The following is a 22,341-nucleotide window of genomic DNA, read 5'->3' as shown; positions in this document are numbered from 1 at the left end:
TTCTCAATCCGCTTGGGGAGGAGGTGTTTTCAATTGTGGGGGAAAGAGAGAGAGAGGAAGAGACGGATCATTTCCACAGCGCCCCCTGCGGAGAGGAGGACAGGTGAGCTGCGCTCGCCTGCGAGAAGCCCACTGTTCCTTAGATAGGAAGAAGCTTTATAAACAAAACAGAGCCGAGCAGTTCTATCCTGTTTCCACTTGCTGTTTTTATTTAACCCACTCCGCTTATTTAAACCAAAGGTTTGTACACTGACCACTAATAACCAATCATATGTTGTAGATATTATTGCAAATTTATTATGCTTTTTTTACGATGTACAAATGACATTAGGAGACTTGGTCTTTTTATTTATACGCTTTATTATTCAAGTGGCTTGGGGTGTTGTCATAAACTTCTAAAACTTATAATGTATGAATATAAAATGTTACTTTCTAAATATCAATAGTATTTTAATACAGTGCTGTACCTTTAGTGCCACACTGCTGTCCAGCGGTACCTCGGGTTACATACGCTTCAGGTTACATACACTTCAGGTTACAGACTACGCTAAGCCAGAAATAGTGCTTCAGGTTAAGAACTTTGCTTCAGGATGAGAACAGAAATCGTGCTCCGGCGGCACTGCGGCAGCAGGAGGCCCCATTAGCTAAAGTGGTGCTTCAGGTTAAGAACAGTTTCTGGTAAGTACGGACCTCCAGAACGAATTAAGTACTTAACCTGAGGTACCACTGTATAGTGTTTGCTGAGGGCAAAAAAGGGGACAGGCAGATGACACACATTTTTCACTTGTGTCGAGAACTTTTATCCACCAAAGGAAAACTTTTTGCCTTTCACCCAATTTGCTTTGTCTCCTCTTTGATCAGTTGAGGAAGGCATCTAGCAAAATGGCACAAATTACATTTAGGCTTTAGCTTGGAGATTTCACTGTGTTTTGCAGATGTATTTCACATCTCCTGTCACAATCTCTGTGGCCTTGTCAAGAGCAGCCTCATGGTGGTGCCCTTGTCTGACTGTATGTTCTTGTCATAAGCGCAGAGAGGGGCAGGAAGCCTGTGGGGAAACGCTGCGTATGTGTCTGTCCGATTATGTTTTGTGCTCTGAAAACTATTTCCTCCACCTCCGTTGATGTCAGGGTGCAGCTGTCAAAGTCTGAGGCCTCGTGCTGTCACTATGCTGCAGGAATGTTTAGCAGTACAGTATCTGTTTGGATAGGTTCTGCCACACTTATAGCTGGTTTTAGATTATCCACCTACTCGGAGAAGTATTTGGCAACTTCTACAAGGAACGCAAATATTACTCTCACTCTGTGCGGCAGCACACACAGTAGCGGTCAGTGAGGCTGTGATACCCTCTTGCCTTCCAAACGCCCTGGGGCGAGGCAGTGGGAAGGGGCACTGTGTCAGAGCCAATCTAACCCTCCTGACAACTGTGCCCAGTGCTGTGCCTGCAGGAGGTGCGAAGGCGGGAGAGTACCCTTGCCCTCATAGTGACCCTGAGGGGCTCCCATTTGGTGTCACCCCAATGCATTGCAGGGACCCTCTTACCACTCAACATCCAAAAACCCCAAGTGCTGCACCAACAAGTACAAAATAACCCCCCTGCAGCGCCACAAATCCAACTCAATGGTGTAACATTGGAAAATGTCAATCACTTCTACCTAGGCAGTTATCTTTCCACAAGGGCTGAAATCCAGCATCACCTGAGCTCTGCGAGTGCAGCTTTCTCCCGACTGAAGTGCAGTGTGTTTGAGGACCAGGACATTCGCAGGGAAAGCAAAATGCTTGTTTACAAAGCTATTGTACTACCACCTTACTATATGCTTGTGAAACATGGACCACTTATAAACGCCATCTCCAACTCCTCAAAAGATTCCATCAGCAGTGTCTCTGAAAAATTTTACACATCACTTGGGAAGACAGGCGAACTAATATCAGTGTACTGGAAGAGGCAAAGATCACCAGTGTTGAAGCAATGATTCTTCAACATCAACTTTGCTGGACTGGTCATGTTGTGCGGATGCCTGATGATCATCTTCCAAAGCAACTACTCTATTCCAAACTTAAAAATGGAAAGTGTAATGCTGGCGGTCAACAAAAGAGGTTTAAAGACTGTCTCAAGGCAAATCTTAAAAAATGACAACTGGGGAACACTGGCCTGCGAGTGCTCCAAAGGTGTCATGGGCTTTGAAGACATTCGAGCTCAGGACGCAAGGGAGAAACTTGCTAAGAGGAAGGCATGCTTGGCAAATTCACACCGTGATCAATTCCCACCCAGAAACCAATGTCCCCACTGTGGAAGGATCCAGAAGAATTGGCCTCCACAGTCACTTACGGACTCATTGTTAAAACCATGTTTATGGAAGACAATCTTACTCAGCTACGAGTGATCGCCAAAGATCTTGTTTGTAGGCTGGGGTGCAAGCCTGTCACATCTTTCCACTCTCCTCATATGGGATCTGCTCAGACTTGGGAAGTGTGTACATACTGGCTAGCAGGGTAACTGGAAACCCTGTGTGTGTGTTTCTCTCAGGGAGAAGCAATTTCAAGGAGAAAGGCATTGGAAACAGGACTGGCTTTCCCTTTCTGCTTTACAGAAATACAGCAGTTTGTGGCGCTGTCATTTCTAGTTTGGGGCCTTTGAAGTCTTGGGAGCAAGTTCTGTTTATTCCAGTGGACCCTGCACAGAATATCCACTTCTTAGCTTTGAGTTTAGCATATGTTACCTGCAATACCAGCAATTGCTGTAGCTTCGTTTCATAGTGGCTGTTTATGCTTCGTTTTGATTGTGAAGCAACTTTCGTTAGCGCCGTGAAATAGGTGCACTTCTGGATATAAGTCAAAACTACTTGTGCATCTTATGCAAACTCTGCTTTTATGTTCACTTTGGAAAGAGCAATCAAAGCATACTGAAAATCTGACTGGAACCATTTCCAAGATCCTGGTTTAAAATTTGGGGGATGAGACGCTAAAAAAAAAAATGTGACAAGTACAGGGGGAAATTACACTTGTGCATTGCGTAGGTGCCACAGAAATATCCAAGTATTGTTAACGCACCCCCTGTACTAGTTAATGGTGGACATTTGCTCAAATTGATTATTATTGCAAGATTGGTTAACATGAACTGGTATTAATTTCTCAAGGGATCCTTTAATAGTTTTCCTCAAAAACCTCTATACCCAAACAGGCTGGAGGAAATGTGTTTGTGTGCGTAGTTTTCACCAATTCCTCTTCCCCTGGAAGCCCTTTGGAAAGCTGCTTCAGAAGGTTGCTGGACCCTCCCCTGTGGGAACCTCCACCAATTTTGGGCCTCTTCTACAAAAACAAGAACTTCTGTTCACAAAAGGGACATTCTGGATTCAACCCACAGGGGATAATGGAGGTTCTCAGAAATAATAATTATTTTTGTGTTTTTATATTTTAAACCACCCGGTTATCTTCAGATGAAGGGTGATACTGAAATCAAATAAATAAATAAAATTAATAACCAGTTTTGTTTGAATCAAAAGAAGGTATTCAAAGAAGGAAGTAAATTCAAGATTTACTAAGAAGCTATTGGTTAATTATAACTTAAATCTTCCCCAAATGTGTTTATTAATGTGTTCTTAACATTTATTTTATATAGAGTGTAATGTAAAAGTCAAAGTAACTAAAGTCATCTTAATTTTTATTCTTTCTACATTTTTATTGGAATCAAAACTGATTTCAGTTAAGAAAACCTTCCCCCGATCAGAAAATTAGTGCAGATGATAATCCACTTGTACAACAAACATGTTAAAAAAAGTTTATTTTACATTATATACATTATGAAATATTCAAAAGCATTAACAACATCAATACAGACCATAAATCACTTCTTAATGTAGTTTTGTTCTTAGTCTATATCACAGTATAAAGAACTTATTTTTTTTAAAAAAGCGCCAGTATGTGCATTTTTCTCAAACTTGGCATTTACATACTGCACTGGGGGGGAAAAATCTAAAATAGGTTTCCTCAAAACTAAAATTCCTGTGATGTGTAATAAAAACCATTTAAATCATTTGCGTGAGGTAGTAACTAAATCATTTGGCCGGGTGTTAAGACATTAAAAAAAAGTGAAAATAAGGCCATTAAAAAAAATTAAAGCAAAAAAGCCCCAAACAGGCCAAATTAAGACAATTATTCCATTCAACAACTCTTTTTTTCTATTTAGAACAGCTATTCTGTATGTTCAAGCTTCCTGCCTTGAGAGAAATCAGCTTGTGCGCTGATGAAGCTCTGCATGTTTGCAAAGGATTTTTGGGCATTGTATGTGTTGCACACTCAGTGAACACACGGTTGCTTGCTAGGCACACTGAATGGGCCTTAGTGCTGCCCATCTTACAGACTCTGCAACTGCTCATGGCAAGGGGGAAAATCAGTAGGGGTAAGCATGCTGTCCTTCAGGAATGCTTTCCACTATTACCGATCATCTCAGGGAGAAGACCCCTGCAAAGTGTTCCAAGGGATTCTGGGGTTCCCTGGAACAGAGCTTGGAAAACCTACACAATCCCACCATGTAAGGAAATAAGGAACCGGTATGGGATCCTATGGTACAAAGTTATCCTATAAGAACCGCAGAACAGCTCTGCAGCTCCAAATGGGTACATTGGCAATTCGGTGTGGATGTGAACTCGTTCTGTCCTTCCAAGTCAGTTATCAACATCTTAATGAGGAAAATGCACACCTTCATCTTAATGCAAGTGCTAAGGAATATTTTGCAAGTACGGAACAGGATACTTTTGCAGGTGGCTATTTGGATCCATCCCAAAGTATTTCAACCACTTCCATGATGTAGAATGCTGTAATCTGTTGTTGTTGTTTTTTGCATGATATGAGCAGCACTGGTTAACAAAGACTCATAATAATGCTAATTTTACCATTGCAGACATTTAGAATTACGGCAAGGTACCACTATTCAGGATTTATTCCCATTCCAAAATATGTACTCCCCCGCCCCCAAGCACAGAAAATAATTAAAGAATTTTCCTTAAATATAAAAATACAGGTGTTCAACTGGCTGGTTTCACAAAGAAAACTACCCCAAACTCCTAAAATTATAACGCCCGAATCATATTCACAATGTCACAGCTTACGTTTGTGACTAAATACATCACATATTAATACTTTGTGCAACCAAAAACACCAGTGTACTTGCATATAATTAAAAACAAGATCGTAATAGGATTGCAGTCTTGGTTACAATGTCTAAAAAGGTAAGGTTTATTTGTATTAGTAAATTACATAATAAAATACAATAGTGTTATTAAATGTGCTGTGTTTATCGCTAGCATCCAATTCTTGAAGAGTCCTTAAAATAGTACCCCAAATGCAATTTTATGTCCTCAGCTTTTTTACATTTATACAGATAAGACATTTGACCACTATCTACATAAACTCAAGAGAGGCTTTCAGCAATACATTTCACTGAAAAAAAAATTCTGCATATGTACAAAGATTACATAATGGTGAATCAAGCACTTTTGTGGTATTAATGTGCTAACCGTGTCCATATCATTCAGGCACTCACTCTCCCATACATCACAATAAATTACAAAGCAACTGAAGTTGGGGTACTGCAGCTTTTGTGCAATTTCAGCCATCCTAAAGTGTTGAAGCAGTAGTGTTTCTCTGTTCATGATTCAATCGCCATGCATATTGCTTCTCAGTAACTATTTTCATGGCCTGCTAAGATGTATAGATTGCTGTTGGCTGTCGGGTTGTCGGTTGGCCTACTTTCCAGTACCACAACTCTGAAGGGTGGGATAGGTGGGTGGGCGGAGTAGAAGAAGAAGAAGGAAAAAAAAGGAATACGTTAATCCACTACTTATAAATCAAATTGGGGCTAGGCTCCTGGCAGGGGGGAGGTGAGCAGAGCACATCGTCAAGAAACCCTCTGATGGAGCCATGAGGCTACAAAAATTACAGATTGGCAAATCAAATTACAGGACTTGGTGGAGACAGCTCAACTGACTAGTAAACTCAGAGGAAACTCAAAGCAAAAATTTGCGGAAAAATGGGATGGTTATAGAAGATACGTTCAAAAATACAATAATAGTTTTGACTCCGTGCTAGCATTCGAGTGATAAAGGAACTAAAAGGAGGTGGACAACAATTAAGGATTTATTATGTTTTCAGAATGTATTAGAAAAATTATACAGAAAGGTTTATTGTTTTGTGTACATTTAAATGTAAGATTTAAATATATGCAAAGGGACTTGACAGGAAGTCAAAGTTGAAGAAAGGATTTTGGAAGATAAAAGGGGGAAAATATTTACTTTCATTATTATCATTTTGTGTGCAGGTGTGGGTGTCTGCACATATGTGTGTTGTTGTATGCAATGTTTCGGAGGAAATAAGACGGTAAATAACAAATAACAAACTAAATATTGATGTATGTAATTTTTATTTCTTAGTTATATTTAGTGGTAGTATGGCTGTATTGTTTTTTGTAACAAAATTATTCAATAAAAATTATTTTTAGAAAAACCCCTCTGATGGAGGGCTTCTCCTCAGCACCTGCTCCACCACCTCCAATCCACAACCAGGATTGGTTGTGGACAAGTGTGTAAATTGTAAATTGTCATTTACAAGTGTGTAAATGGCAATGGCAGCAAAGCTCTGCGTTCACAGCCGCTCCCTACCCTCTTCCTCTGGGTGATGGTGGGAACTGGTTACCTCAGGTCCAATTTTCATAGCCCAGAGGGAAAGGGCAAGAAAGTGAGTAGCTGGTGGCTCTTACTACTTTTCTGGGGCAGTGCCCCCTCAACAGTTGTCCTATTAGGCTAACCCCTGGTGCTGGCCCTGAGCTGCATGGTCAATGTATTTATTTATGAACATAGGTAAATGTATAGGACCCCTGGACGGTTAAGTCCAGTCAAAGGCGACTATGGATTTGCGGTGCTCATCAAGCTTTCAGGCCGAGGGAGCCGGCGTTTGTCCACAGACAGCATTCCGAGTCATGTAGCCAGTATGACTAAACTACTTCTGGTGCAATGGAAAACCGTGACGGAAACCAGAGCGCACAGGAATGCTGTTTACCTTCCTGCTGCAGTGATGCCTACTTATCTACTTGCACTGGTGTGCTTTCAAACTGCTAGGTTGGCAGGAGCTGGGACAGAGCAATGGAAGCGCACTCCGTCACAGGCTTTTAAACCACTGACCACGAAGCTCAGTGGTTTAGACCGCAGCGCCACCCATGTCCTATGAACACACACACTCACTCACTGCTGTATCATAAAATATATATCACAGCAGTTAACAATATGAAAACATAAAACCAAAGAATAAAATCACAGAAAGTTAAAAACAAAACAAGAAATTGAAAACAATACCAGGCCCTACTCCCTCCCCACTTGAACCGTTTCCACTCTTGTTTCAATATGTTATCATACCTGTCAGAGCCAAGGAGTCTGAATATTCTTGTACTGTCGGAAATTTCCTGTGTGATCTGTTTGAAAAGCCAAACAAATACTTAGTGGAGTTTTAAGTGTCTGATATAATCAAGGCTTAAGACAAAACTGAGAGGATAGCATGTTTATATCTTTGCTCCCTGCCCTGCCCCCAGCCCCTCCTGCATCTGCCACAAGGGCGGGGGCTGTGAGAGACATAGAAGCAGCCACCAACCAGGGAATTCCTGGCCTGTGTGGGACCAACAGCTGATCCAACAGTTAGGAGATTTGGCAGCAGAATAGCATTTTCTGGCACATTGGAGAACAAGGGGAGAAGACTGAGATACACCTTTGCCCTACTGTAGTTATGATGGTTTCACTGTCTTCTTTTATTGAGTTTTGAATATATTTGCAATCCTTCCTTTTGGCAGCTTTACATAAATTTACTCTAACCAGAAACTAGTGTTTGAAGACACTGACAAATTTAAAAATCAGTCGGCTAAGGAGTGCCTCTCTTTAGTAGAACTACTAAAGGAAAAGTGCTATGTAGAAATTTACATGCTCCAAGTGTTTTACACAGCTTGAAGCAATTATTAAAATATGCCCTCTATTATACCTCTCTATTATCACCCCTATTCAGATGGCAGAGGGGATTTGAGAGAGTTTACAGATAAGCTGAGCAAGGTACCAGGAATTTCCAGCTATTCCTCTGATTAATGTGCCATACATTAGCCATTTCTTTCGGAGCAACCCAAGTACTTACAGACAAACCATTGTATTTTATGAAATTATGTGAAAAAATGAAATATTAATTATGGAAACTTCTATTTGTTTCCATAATTAATATTTCATTTTTTCACATAATTTCACATAATCTTGCCTTTATTTTTCAAGGCAATTTAAAGGAACAGAACTTTTTTATTATTATTCTACCCTGCAATATTTACCTCGTTTGATCGAAAACTCCTGCCTTGCATTCCATGTTTCCAGAAAGCCAGAACACTATCTTGTAGGCAAACTGGAAGAAAAAGACCATTTGAATTAGCTTTTTTTACAGACTGCAGCCAAGTGCACATGCTTATTTACACCTAAACTGCATTGAATTTATGCATATCTGAATAGGTGCAGTCCAAAAAGAGTTCAACATGCCTAAGCCCAACTAAAATTGAAGGTCTGGTTCAGACAACTCCCCAAGTTCATATGTATCGGACAATGTTGTTTTTAGCTGAAAGCAAAAAGGTTTCACTCTCCTTTTGCATGTGGGTCTGAATCTCTCCATGGCTCAGGAACTGAGGTCCAGCTCCGAGGGCCTTCTGGTGGTTCCCTCACTGCGAGAAGTGAGATTACAGGGAACCAGGCAGAGGGCATTCTCGGTGGTGGCGCCCGTCCTGTGAGACGCCCACCCATCAGATGGCAAGGAAATAAACAACTATCTTACTTTTAGAAGACATCTGAAGGCAGCCCTGTTTAGGGAAGTTTCTAATGTTTGATGTTTTATTCTGTTTTTAATCTGTTGGGAGCCGGGAAACCCAACCAGATGGGTGGGGTATAACAACAACAACAACAACAACAACAATTTAGTTGTGGTCACCCAAGCCAACAACAAGGAACCTCGGCCCATGGAGTTAATTAGGACTGGCACAGGTTCCACTCATTAGTCACCATCAACATCCCTAGGACATCACCATGAGGAAGTCAGTAGGACTGCTGAGGCCCACCTACCTGTCAAAACAGTACAGTACACTAGGAATGATGGAACCAAGGATCTGGCCCACCAGCTGGATCCAGCTTCCACCTCTTATCTAAATCAGGTTAGATCATGATCTGAACTGGGCCACTGTGTTTAAGAACGTGCCTGCATGCTTACATTTCACTGATCTCAATAGGACTTGGGTGTCCTCTCACAAGGTGACAAAATGGATTCCTCTTAAAATGAAATGGGGTTGGGGGGAGAGACCCACAACAACCAGGGGACTAGGGGAATCTAAGGGAGCATAACCCAGTAAAAACCTCACATTTAACACCCCAATAGCTATTTAATGTTAACACAGAAATTAAGGCATTCAGCTAATGTTTTTGTTTTTTTAAAAAAATATTCCTAACTCCAAAAGTTAGTAAGGGAAATTGCCTAAGGATGGTTTCAGAACCGACAGCAATTAACAATGGAAATCCATGCAAACTCCAGATATCATTTCCTGTACATGATACTACTGTAAAACATTTACTTGTTTCTAGAGATATTTAAATGTTAGAATTCTGAAAAACGTTGGCATTTTATCCAATAGATACTTTTGCAAACAGTGCTGCAGTCACATATTTGCCTTTGCTCTTGATCTTCCATTGTTTTAAAATAATAAACAACTTTTTAAAATGATAATTTATTATTTGTCTCAACTGTTCAGAAATACATAAAATAAATAGTCTGTGCCTCCTACAAACCCAATGATGATGATGAGATTTTCATCATGTTGTGAAATACTCAAGGAGTTAACTAGCTGATAAAGTTTTAAGACTAAACTTTACATACCTATTGTTTCGATCTGGAAATCGAATGTGAGTTCCGAGGACAGTTTCCGACTAGATTTTAATCTGCCTTGCAAATTTACAATTTTTATGCAGCCTGAAAAACAGACACCATAATTCAGCAGCTTTCCTTACATCGTGAATGTTACTAGAATATGTATGTCTAGGTCAAAGACGTAACTTACAATCCAAACAGACTAAAATGGTATCTCTCTCCAATTGTGTTACATGCGCAACGTTTGTCTGTGTAGTATCTGCCAAAATACCAAAACAAGATTAGTTGACATTCATGTGTAAATATTAATTCAAGGCAAACACTCTCCAGTTCAATTGTTCTGTTTGTATAAGAAAGCCACCGCACAGGGCTTTTTTCTTTTCTTTTTGGAATCCATGATCCTGGTTGGCTTGGTACTATGTTGGCTCCCCATAAGTCTTCCCTAGAAGACTTGGTACTGGGTTGGCTCCCCATAAGTCTTCCCTAGACAACAAAAGGTGGTGCTGGGTGGTGCTGGGGCAGGGACTTGTTTGGGGGAATGAATGAATGAATAAAATTTATTTATTTATTTATACCCTGCCTGACAAAACTCAAGATGGCTTACAGATAAAAGAAGAAAAAACAATATATAAAAAGCAACCATTGATGGAATTAGAACTATATATAATTTGTTTAAAACAAAATAGTTAAATAATTTCTCCCCCAGTGACTCAGTCAGAATCACCCCCCCCATAGCAGCGATGGCTAACCTTTTGCATCATGGCCTCACAGAAAATCTCTGTAGCAATTGGTAATGGTTCTGCTAACGGCAATGGTTCTGTTAGACAGCTAACTACTTGAAAAGGTGATCGAAAGATACACAAACCTGTTTCTGTAAACCATGAAGAGGTAGAATTTGGGTTGACTGTTTCAAACTTCACCACCTGGTTGAAGTCTTTCCCTTTACTCACACCGACACAAACCAGAGGGAATTCCTGCTCAGGTACTACCAGCATCTCAAACAATCTCAGTGGACAAGGTACAGGAAAGTCTATGTGCTACATTAAGAAGTAAACTGGTTAGCCACAAAATAGACATGGAGGTGTTTGTATAATACCATTAAAGTACTGGGTAGTCTTCAACTATGCACAAGTATAACAAACAAGTGGATGCCCTCCTTTCTCCCCCACCCCCAGCCCCCAATATAGAATCATAGAATCATAGAGTTGGAAGAGACCACAAGGGCCATCGAGTCCAACCCCCTGCCAAGCAGGAAACACCATCAGAGCACTCCTGACATATGGTTGTCAAGCCTCTGCTTAAAGACCTCCAAAGAAGGAGACTCCACCACACTCCTTGGCAGCAAATTCCACTGTCGAACAGCTCTTACTGTCAGGAAGTTCTTCCTAATGTTTAATATGCTCCCGAGGACTGAGGAAACCCCCATAACAGATTGTGGGGGGGGGGGGGATATGAAGGGAGATGTTCTGTTGCACAGGGAAAAACTATTGTGCTGATGGAATGTCACCCTTAGCACTACTATTATTTCAACATCAAAACAGGATAAAATAATGTGGTCATCAATTGTATGGTGACTTCAAGCCTCTTTTAAGAAAGGTGAAACAAGCATCACTAAAACAAGGTTTATGCAGATTTTGCCATTCTTACTAAAAGTGTTTCTTGTAGTTATCTGAAGCACTGTGCCAATATCCTTTGACTAAGAGCAAAGCCTTTTTTGATCTTAGTCAAAGGATACTGAGAAGCCTTTAAACATTACAATAGCTACAAGCCACTTGATCTTATACCAGGAAATGCATTAAGTTCCTCCACCTCTTTAAATCAGTGTGCCAGATCTTCAAATTATCTCAATGGTGGTTAGTTGCAGGCTCTTTTCTGCTGCAGCCCTGGGGTCTGGCATGAGTTACACAAAAAGATGCTCCAAAGAATCTCCTGGTTGCTTTTTAGAAAGACAGCTGCTTTAATTTTATCTCATCCTTGTGTTTTGTTTTTAAGGTGGCGTTTATGGTCTTAATTGGCTCCCCTGGTTTTTGTGTTGTTTTCGAGAGAGTTGGAACAGAAGTGGACAAATCAACAACAACAACAAGGAATCCTTTTCACTCTTCAGGCTGGAAGCTAATAGAATACAACAAAATATTTTCTGCTGTGAGAGTAATATTTACAGCAGGATAACTTTTCAAATGCAACCTACCTTGATCAACATGAATTTCTGCATTGGCTCAACCCACTCTAATAGAATGATACTAGACTGCAGGGCCCCACAAAGGTATTTGTGTCCTGAGTAAGGATTCCTCACTAAGAAAGAAAAATGATTTTTTAGAAACCCTTCACAGTAAAGCAAAGTGTAGATGAGTCCTGTGTGAGATGTGATCTGCAAAAGACCAATGCTGCTCTGATGGATTTCTTTCCTGGTACACCAGCTGGGGAGAATCTCAAGCCTTAGTAAGCCTGACAGTGAGATACAGATAGCTATGGAACTATCACAAATATTTTCCCATTTCTGGCACATATAATCCTACTACTGAAAAAGCTCCTGGCTAAGATGAGGCATCTGGTAGGGCTTGACTGCCTGAGATTCATTTTCTCTCTTCATGTGAGGAAATTCAAGCTTCCGACTATGAGAACCACTGGCTCAAGTCCAGAGTAAGCTCTTGAAAGTTGAAAGTGCTCACATGGGATCCTGCTAGCAAATACAGAAGACATACTGCCATTTACTTAAAGACTGTATTTTTCCAGGTTTTTCACTAAATGCAAGAATTATACAATTGTCTCAACCTGTCACATGAACAACCTCTGTTGAACTGTAGTAAAGAACCTAATTTCCCCACATTTTGCTGTTCTTTCCACCCTTCCCTTTGTGACCTGCGGTTGCCACCTGCACACATTAACACTTGAGGAATACAGAGGAAACTGCAGAGAGGACTCCCCACCCCCCTTGACTGCTGCCTTCCCCTTTCTTTCCTATGTTACTCTCCCCAAGCCGATTCCCCACTGTTGTGTGACATTTCACAGAATGATGAAACACCCAGATACTACAGAGGTGTTCCGAGAGGTCCAAAAGGTATCCGACATTAAATTCCAAGCAAACCATTTTACTGCCAAAGTAATCCAAGTACAAATTACATTAAATGTCTAATTTGTACATAGCTGTTTATATTAAATAGTATCTCTACTTACCCACACAACACTTCTGACACATCTTTGTGTCTGGAATTTTGGTTGACACTGCAAACTTCCTGGAATACATATATATTTAAAAATACAAGTTAACTTCCTAGTTGTCCTTTTCATCATGATGATCCAGCTGAAGTTCCATGAAGAGTCCCAGAAATTCCATGAACACACCTTGTCACAACCCAGTGCCTGCATGACACCTTCACAAATCTATGCTTCAGGTAAGCACCAACAATGGCGGAGGAAGGGGGGTGCAGTCCGCCCTGGGTGTCAACATTGGGGTGTGTGTGTGATAATTATTGTTAGTTTTTTAAAAAACCGGGGCTCACAAAAGTTTTTAGGAGTGATGTGGTGGCTTAGGTGCCTGCAGGTTCCGCACTGCCTGAAACGGCAGCGTGGGACTTGCGCCTGCCTACTGCCTCTCTCTCAGTTGCCCTACAGCTGAGGGGGAGGCAGCGGAGAGGCTCCGAGCGTCAGAGTGGCTCGCCCCCCCCCCCACAGGCAGATCACCCCGCCCCTGGCTGCAGGACACACCCCCACACCAGGCACCCGAGCGGCTAGCTATGCCACTGAGCACCAATCGTACTTTCTCTTCTGCCCAGCAGCAGCACTACAGTGGTACCTCTGGATGCGAATGGTATCTGTTCCGGAGCCCCGTTCACATCCTGAAGCGAACGCAACCCGTGTCTGCGCAGGTCACGATTCGCCGCTTCTGCGTGACATCATTTTGAGCGTCTGCACGTGTGGCGAAACCCGGAAGTAACGCGTTCTGTTACTTCTGGGTCGCCGCGGAGTGCAACCCGAAAGCGCTCAACCTGAAGCTACTTCAGCCTGAGGTATGACTGTATATGTAAGGGGGCAGAGCAGTGGTAGCTCCCTCCTGGTGCTGCAGGAGCTATGCTCATTGGGAGAGGGCAGAGCAAGGCAGTAGCAAGGTCTCAGGGACCTCCAGGTTGCTGCTGGTGGCCCTGCAGATACATTTACAATTGCAGGACACTACAGCCAACCCAAATCTCCCCTGACCTTGCTGCCACCTCACCCTATGCTATCGCTGTAATCCATCAGTGTGGGGCAGACCACTGCTGCTGAGTGTGGGTTTAATCTGCCCTCCAAGGTGCTGCAGCATGACCCCCCCCCACCCCCAACCTGAACATTACACATTTGGAACCCCACTCAAAAAAGAAACAAAAGTAGCACAAACTTATTTACCTGGGGAGTATTCTGTCAGGAAGTTTGTGCGCCGGGATAGCCACAGGTAACTTTTGCATTTGCCTTGCATAATCAAACAAACCCGGCAAATTATGGGAATAAAGCTGAGAAGCTTTACCTGCAAATAAAACAACCAATGTAGTACAAAAAGTCGAACCGAAGAACAAAGCCCAGGCATTTACGTCCCAAATTATTCAAAAAGAGGTCTTACCAGATATCGATAGCAAACAATTGTTCATAACGTACAGCCACGTGCACCGTCGGGGAAACAGCTGGTGTAGGGAACATAATGTAAAGTAATAATAAAAGAATAAAGTAATTTTGAAAGAGACACCATGATGGGCAAGAAACTGCTATAAAAATTGTGCTATATATGGTGAGAGCGGTATATTTTCTTGAGCTTCTGTGAGGCAGAGTGGACATTATTTCCAGGGCTGCTGCTGAAGTGGCAAAACCAAAGGGACTTGCTGCTTTTTTTTTATTGCTTCAGGAAGGAACGAGAGAGAGCACAACTCCTTGTTCCCAAGAATAAAGATGGTATTATCTGTACTCTCTCTTACAGGAGAGGCTGAGCATTGGTATACAGCCAGCATGAGAGTTGAGCAGTTCTCTGGTGAGAGCTGTCATTCTTAGGGAAAGCAAACTCTCAGAGGCCTTATTCAAGCTGAGCTCTGTAAATACCTTAATCTTGTGGCTCAACATTTACACATACTTGCATTTAGATTATCTTCAGATGAAGGGCATTATAAAAATGGAATAAATAAACAAGCAAGTGGAAATTGCTTGTGCTAATGGAACAATCTCCCTGGTGCTACACTGAATTCCACTCATTATGTTGGGCTACGCTGGGAAATACTAAATTTTAAAATATCACACCACTACATAGGAAAAGCAAAATCTGAAAACAAACCTGTTCCATTGATGTTTCATGGAGCTCATTAAGGTTTAAGGTGTAAATCCCCTCCTCAGCACCAAATATCAAGTACTGGTCTACAAAGATACAAATGCATTTACTATAAATGCCCCACTTTACAAGGCAAAAGCTCCTAAAAGCAACTAACAGATTTAAAAGTGCATAATAATACATAACACAGAGCAGGAGTATCAGCCAGGTTAATAATAATAATTATTATTTATTGAATTTATATACCGCTCTATACCCGGAGGTCTCAGGGTGGTTCACATTAAAAACAAAACACTTGGCCTAGTAGACAGCAGACAGCACATGAGAGAAGAGTGTTTTCCATTTCCACTTCAAAGCAAGCCACAGTTCTTTGTTATGCATTCATTTGGGGAACTGTGTCTTGTTCTTGATCTGAAACTACAGGTTAATTCTGGTTTGTTTTAATTAACTTGGGTGAAAATGAATTACAATTCCCCAAGTTCATATGTAACACTGAACTTTGGTTTGTTCTAAAGGAAGAAACAGTTACTATTGTCCCCTGTGAAGTAGTGTGAGACTGCAACAATGAATGAACTTCTTATCAATAGTGTAAGGTTTATCCTGCTCTGGAACTGGTGCAATTTAACTTTCACTGGGTCTACTTATAAAGAAGAATGAGATGGTTATGTGGTAGAACTGACTGCACTACTTTCAGACCAGCAGATGGGAGTATCACATTTCTGAATGCTTTCCTACATAATATGTAAAGCTAGCTGCAAGCTGAAAACTGGACAGGAGACAGAGCTACGATCTTGTTTCCGCCTTGCTATGAGGTTTTACATGACGAGAACAGGTTGTGATTTCTCATTTGTGGTATAGTTCACTCTCATACTTTTAAGATACTGCCATTTTGTTCTATTGGGTGTGTAGGCCAGACCAAGAGTGGGAGAATTTCAGGCTCATAAATCTGCATGGGTTTCTGGTTGTGTTAGAATCCCGTGGTGTAAAACCGTGGCTTAGCAGGTTATGCTGGTTCTAACACAAAGAACCAGTCTCCAGCTGGTCAGCAGAGCTATACAGAATTCTGACCAAAGGCAACCATTTGAGACTCATGTCTTACAGATACGAACAGGGAGCATATCTTACAAATGAGGAACTCAGAGGCTAAGGCAAAAGTGATTAGTACAAGACTAGTCATGGCAGCAAATATCTTTACTTGCTGTGAAACCATTCAGAGTCAGAAACCCCTGCATATCCCTCCCCCCCCCCCAATAGTTCCTGGTTTCCTTCCCCTGGGACCAAGTCTTATTCATTAAATTATCTGGAGTCAGGACTGAATAGTGATGCAGCAGGTTCATGGAAAATTAAACAGATATTAAAATACATCTTCAAACTCAAGGTAGTAGAACCCCGAACAGTACAAAGAAGCTCAAAAGGGTCTATCTTAAATGGAAAGTGAAATATTAAGCCTAAGTGCAAAGTGTACAAGAGAATCTGGGTAAGTCTGGCAATTATACATGAATTGTAGTTGTCCTAGGATGCCATACTGGCTTAATAAATCTGCCCAAATGGAGAGGTGTTGACTTGCCCAGTACAACTAGAAAAGCAATTTGGGCTTCTGACAGGGTAAAATCTTTGAAATGTATATTGTAAATGGATTCCAAAGACATAACCTGGAAAGAATCTATCGTGTTATGAGGGCAGAGAATACTGCATGGGAGAGAGAAAGTTTGTGAATTCCCAGGGAAGGACAGAACTCTCAAATCCTTACAAAATTGTTCTTAAGTGTTTCTCATCCTGGCTGAAACTGAATATTACCTCTTGTATCAGGATTTATCCATGAAGTTGCACAATGAATTTTCAAGGGGCATCCGTTGAAAACCTTTGAAAAGCAAGCACCCATCTGTGAAAAATAAAAGGACACAATTTTTATAACAGATAATTCATCTCACGTGTGTCTTCATTGAATACTGCTTAACAAAATTAGCACAATCAGTGCACTCATATTACTGAAGAAATGCCACCAAAATCTATGGTATTTCAATTCTGTGAGGTGCAGCTTTTCTGCTGTTGCTTTTTGGTACCATTTTCTTCCTTCACTGACTGTCCTTTACATTATTTGCCCACAGTGCCAACTGTGACAACCAACATTATTTGGTTCCTGGGCACATTTCATCATAATGTGAGATTTAGCATTAAAAAATTGGCACAGAATTATGTTTGTTGCCACAACTGATCAGATAAAATGGGAAAATGAGGAAGAGCAAGGGTAAAGATGGAGAAGGCAAATGGTGGCAAGAACAACACTGAAACAATGCAAATATATTTGCAATGATGTTGAAAATGGGAGGCACTTTTTGATACACGAGCACAAGACAATGTTTTGGCTCAGTAGTAACCTTAAGTGAACTATTCTAAATGTTGAAGGGGAGGATGGTATACCACCTGAGAAGAAGCTCCCCTTTTCTTCAGCAAAGTTGTCAAGAGAAAGGACTGAAGTACATAACTAACTAAATACAGGGAAACTCCACTTAGTTGCCAACTAACCTGCTCCTGAAATACTCAGGAATACTACTTGTGTTAAAAAATGAATGGGGTACTCAGTCTCAGCGTCCCCTCTGATTTCTAATCTGTCACATTGTTTAATTGACTTATTCTGTGGACAATTCCAAGGAGCAAATTAAAATCAAATATTAAAGGTAATTGACTTATTCTGTGGACAATTCCAAGGAGCAAATTAAAATCAAATATTACAAGTAGGCAAATTCAAAACCCGGTTTTTAAAGAAAGCATCTTAGATATATATTTTATTTGTACATAACATGAGTTCTGGAAAAACCATTAAGCACAAGTTTTCAGTTCCCACTGCTCCTCTGGAATAGAAAAAGGAACAGCCAAAAGGAAAAAACAAAACCCACTTAAAGTATTATTTTTAATGGGGACCTGGCCTCAAAGAATCCAGGAGGACCCTGACTTCTCCTGATCCAGCCATTCACTTTACTTTGCAGTGAAGAGCATGTTGTGCATAGCTATGGAAGGACAAAAAACTTGAAGAGCTCTCAATTTTTCTTCTAGTACAATACTGAGGAAAAGCTAGCCTTTGACCCGAATTTTATTTTATGTGTAAGAATTAGAATTTGCTTGTGTTAAAACCTCCACAAACTTAGAAGGAAACTGAAAGTTCTAAGAACGATCACACTTTGTCAGGGACAAAATCCACTCCTGCAGTCTCAAAACATTCAGCCTAGTATTATAAGCTATGCAGAAGAAAGTAGGGCAAGTTGTCCCTAAAGGAATGAAAACCGAAACTGCATTTGACAGCGAGTTGAGTTCTCTAGCCTACTCTCCGACATTTCTAGTAATCAAAATATGCTAAATTAGGTGGACTCTTCAAACTGGAGGCCCAATTTTCTTCTAAGAATGAATTTTAGCATAAAAGGATATACTATGGCTCAAACAGACTTAGTAAGAGGCATTTAATTTTGAAGTCATCTAATGGGATTCCATCGTTCTTCCCTTGAAGTCCAATTCTGTGATAAAAGTGCAACACTGCATTTCAAGATTCAGTAACTGTATTTAGTTAAGAATATAACGATAGCTGAAATATAAATTCAACTCATTTTTGTAAAAAATATCGCCTCATACAATCTACCCCATCTACAAACAACTAAATTACTGATACCTGATCTACAAGACAATGAATAAATACAAGAAGTTATAAGTTATATTTGAACAGAATAGCATGAATTGGAATTGGCAGAAGGCCTAGTAAGTGTATTATTATTATTATTATTATTATTATTATTATTATACATATGGGGAAGCTGTCACTCCAAAACTAGTTCAGCTACATTCTAGCAGTTCAACATATATAACACTGAGTATGAGGGTTAAATCCTTAACATAAATGGTAGTCAACAATGCCCTGAGACAGAATTATATTTCAATAAACCATCCTATGCGAAACTTAATACTTACATGCACTTTTGGTGTAGGAGGAAGACCGTTACTAATTGGTTTCTGGAAAACAAAAATGTACATTTGAATTGTGACTTTGAAAGATGAGCTATATTTGTGACACAAACACTGAAGGAGCAGGGTTCGTACACATGCATTCGCGAGTCCCCGGTTTCGCTTGCCATGGTGAATGTGATGAGAGGAATCCCAGCCCTGCTCTCCAGGCTGGATCAGTGGAGGGACTGCAGGTTGTCTCCACAGCATTAACCATGGGGAAGACCACCCCTGCTTCCTGCTGTAACCTGGAGAGCAAGCTTGGAGCTTATGCAATCCAGTGCCAAAAGCACTGCTCCTCTCCGCTTCAAGTCTGGATATGGAAAGGTGGTTGGAGATTATTGGTGTACTTCTACAGAACTTTCGAAGCTCAGTGCAACCTCAGGAATGATCTCCCTGTTCCAGATCCAAATCTGGAGACGTGCTTCACAGTAACAGTATACACTTCCACTTCCTCGCTTTCAATTTTTTCCGCAGCTCTCCAGCTTCCAGTGTTCCCCTCCTTTCCCTCCAGGCACTGAAGCATTTCCATGCATCTGCCTTGGGCTCACTGCCACCTCAACTCTCTCATTCCCTATCTCCCCCCGACCTTCATTTTCTGGGACTGGCTTCATTCTTTTGCTCTGCAAACTTCATGTTTTTGGAAAAGATCTAGCCTTGTCTGTTATTCCTTTCTGAATATCTTAAGATATGTTGTTGTTTTTTGCACAGGCAGTGAGGTGCTAATACTGGGCTCCTGTGTATGTGATAAAACACGCTAGTTTCTGGGCCACCTCCTTCAGACTAACAGCAGCCAGGGTCACAGAAGGAACAGGTAATTCCCTTCTGTCATTTGAGTTCATGAAGGGCTTAGTCCATGAAGATGAAAAAGTAGGTTTCAGACACATATAGATTCATGGCTTGGGCCTATGTGGCAATACACTGCTTAATTTTACACACAGACACCTCCATCCAAAAGCTTCTAACACACCCAGGTGCTCCAATGCACATACTACAAAATATTGCGAATGAAGATGCCAAATATATAGCACACGTAAACCAGGAAGCCACGTGCTTTACAGAAACAGTCAAATGCAGCATTACTTACCAGAACTTCCTTCTTTTCTCTTCTAGAGAGATTGGTGTGTCTATTCTCATTTGGCTCTTGATGGGGAGATCCTTCTCTGTCGCCATTTGTCTGGACAGAATTCAATCCATTCCCTTCACAAGAAAAATTCAGAGACCATTACAGAGCATAAACCACCATTACAATTAGCAAGATTCCCAAAGGGTATTTGCTTAATCCAGGGTAGCCAAACCCTTACCTCCCCCATCCCTTGGGCCAACCTTCATAGGTAGGTAGGGTTGCTCATCTGTCAATCACAGCGCCTATAAGCTCATCGGTACTGAGAGGAGACCCACTGGCTATACTGGGAAGTTCTCAGTTGGGAACTCCCTAAGACAACTGATTCAGCTTTACTAAGACAGCCGATTCAACTAAGACTGGTGTCACATATGATGGCAAGTGGATACGGTTTGGGGGAAATGACCAGGCCTAAATAGGCCTATGGGTCTTAGTATCCTTCATTAAGTCATCTATGCCTCAGCTTCAGGCACTAAATTCATGAAGAGCAACTGGGACTCCATTTTACTAAAGTCCAAGCTGGAACATGTTCAGAAGTACTACAAGGCCTATCTGTTCATGCTGAACTTTGCGGCTGAGGGACAAGTTTGGAAAGCATGAGGAGATACCAGTGAAGGGAATAAAGTTTATTCTATTCTGGTGGAAGTGCTGTTTTTTGTCCTAAGCCTTGTGAAAGTGTTCAGTGGCAGAATTCCATAGTCCTCAATTATTGTAGTTTGGACACGTATCAGTACAATGTATCACATACATGTACATAGTTTTGATAAACACGATTTTAGAATTTATTTTAGAATTTATTTCCATGTTCAGCGGCTTAAAGAAGGTTGGGGGGGGGACACCACTAAAATCTAAACGGGTGTGTTTTTTTAAGTGAGCATTTTCCGCTGCTTGCCGAGAGCAAAACATGCTTATTTAAGAATAATTCTGGAATATGTATTGAAGAAGGCAAAATTAAACTGCTGTTATTAAAAGAATTTGTGAATTATCTGTAATTCATCAACATTACCTAAAGCATGAGATTTCTGTGGCGGTAACCGAGGTGGTGGTGGTCTGGGTGGTACATGGGTGTTTGATTTTGCAGGACTTTCTGAAACAGGACATCTTTTGATGGTTCCCTGATTATCATCCTCAGAAGAATGGATCTCCTGTGGTACGTAGATGGATTTAGGCTGAAATTATAAAATTTATTAGTCCATGTTTTTGAATTCATATCACATCACTTTCATATTAAAACTTTCATACCAAGTCATTAAAATGTGTTCAGGGAATACAGTAGAAATGAAGAAGTAGCAGGAGCCACGTATAAGGAATTCTTCAGCTGAAATTTCATGGCTAGAAATGAAAGGCTTTCTAAAAGTCTACAGAAAACATCCCTATTTTGTTTGTTTGTTTGAAAATTTATACTTGCTGTTTCATAAAATATAATGTGGCTCATAACATATTAAATACAATACAATCTAACAAAAAAATCTGCAAAGCATAATTGAAAACATCAGTAAAACAGCCTTCAGTCTGTTTTTGGACAAGGTGCAAATCAGATTATGGTTTTCTAAAATCACATATATCACCTGCATATTAGCCAAATAGAATTAACTTAAAAGAGGGACTTAATAATGTATTATGTTCCCTCTACTGACATAAGCTATCTGTCAACAGATGGAGAAGAAAGTAATTTTTGGTGATTTTCTCGCTGCTTCTGTAAATCTGCTATGAAGAGCTGGAGAAACCTCTGGAGCAGATTTCAGGGGCTGCAGATTGGAGTAGCAGCAGAAAACTGCTCCCCTCATGATCCTGACAGATGCCTTCCGGAAATAGAGAGGGGGCAGAACTGGATGCGACCCATGAAGATTGCCATTCAATAGGCTAAAAAACAGCATGTATACTGGGGGAAACAGTTTGGCAAAGCAGACTGCTAAAAGAGAAGGCAACTGAAACTATCACTGTGTTCAGATGTTTTTATGTTACTGTTACTCTTTTCCTCTTTTTGTAAACTGCATTGAGGTTAGGTTCTGGGGAGGTTGGG

The 22,341-nt window shown here is 40.8% G+C and overlaps 1 protein-coding gene and 1 long non-coding RNA gene across 9 annotated transcripts in view; one reads left to right on the top strand and one right to left on the bottom strand.

The window, feature by feature from the left end:
- Positions 1-25: 25 nt before the first annotated feature.
- On the top strand, positions 26-12,054 carry LOC310842102. Its single transcript, XR_014562864.1, has 3 exons — positions 26-103; positions 174-240; positions 11,914-12,054. It is a non-coding gene; the product is annotated as an uncharacterized lncRNA (long non-coding RNA).
- MAP4K3 (mitogen-activated protein kinase kinase kinase kinase 3) overlaps positions 3,655-22,341 on the bottom strand; it is a 65,336-nt gene continuing 46,649 nt past the window's right edge. For all 8 annotated transcript variants that reach the window (XM_083733218.1, XM_083733217.1, XM_083733213.1 and 5 more), the window contains 15 exons: positions 21,325-21,487; positions 20,283-20,395; positions 19,163-19,204; positions 17,003-17,087; positions 15,212-15,291; positions 14,513-14,573; positions 14,302-14,419; positions 13,096-13,154; positions 12,110-12,213; positions 10,787-10,958; positions 10,112-10,180; positions 9,931-10,023; positions 8,351-8,421; positions 7,407-7,462; positions 3,655-5,765 (listed from right to left, as the gene is read on the bottom strand). In XM_083733218.1, coding sequence (XP_083589344.1) covers positions 5,678-5,765; positions 7,407-7,462; positions 8,351-8,421; positions 9,931-10,023; positions 10,112-10,180; positions 10,787-10,958; positions 12,110-12,213; positions 13,096-13,154; positions 14,302-14,419; positions 14,513-14,573; positions 15,212-15,291; positions 17,003-17,087; positions 19,163-19,204; positions 20,283-20,395; positions 21,325-21,487 — 1,374 coding nt within the window. In that variant the 3' untranslated portion in view covers positions 3,655-5,677. The remainder of the gene's footprint in view (positions 5,766-7,406; positions 7,463-8,350; positions 8,422-9,930; positions 10,024-10,111; positions 10,181-10,786; positions 10,959-12,109; positions 12,214-13,095; positions 13,155-14,301; positions 14,420-14,512; positions 14,574-15,211; positions 15,292-17,002; positions 17,088-19,162; positions 19,205-20,282; positions 20,396-21,324; positions 21,488-22,341) is intronic.

This window comes from Podarcis gaigeae (genome assembly GCF_964106915.1).
Source record: "Podarcis gaigeae genome assembly, chromosome: 3".
NCBI classification, from domain to species: domain Eukaryota; kingdom Metazoa; phylum Chordata; class Lepidosauria; order Squamata; family Lacertidae; genus Podarcis; species Podarcis gaigeae.
This window is presented reverse-complemented; position numbering and strand designations above follow the sequence as displayed.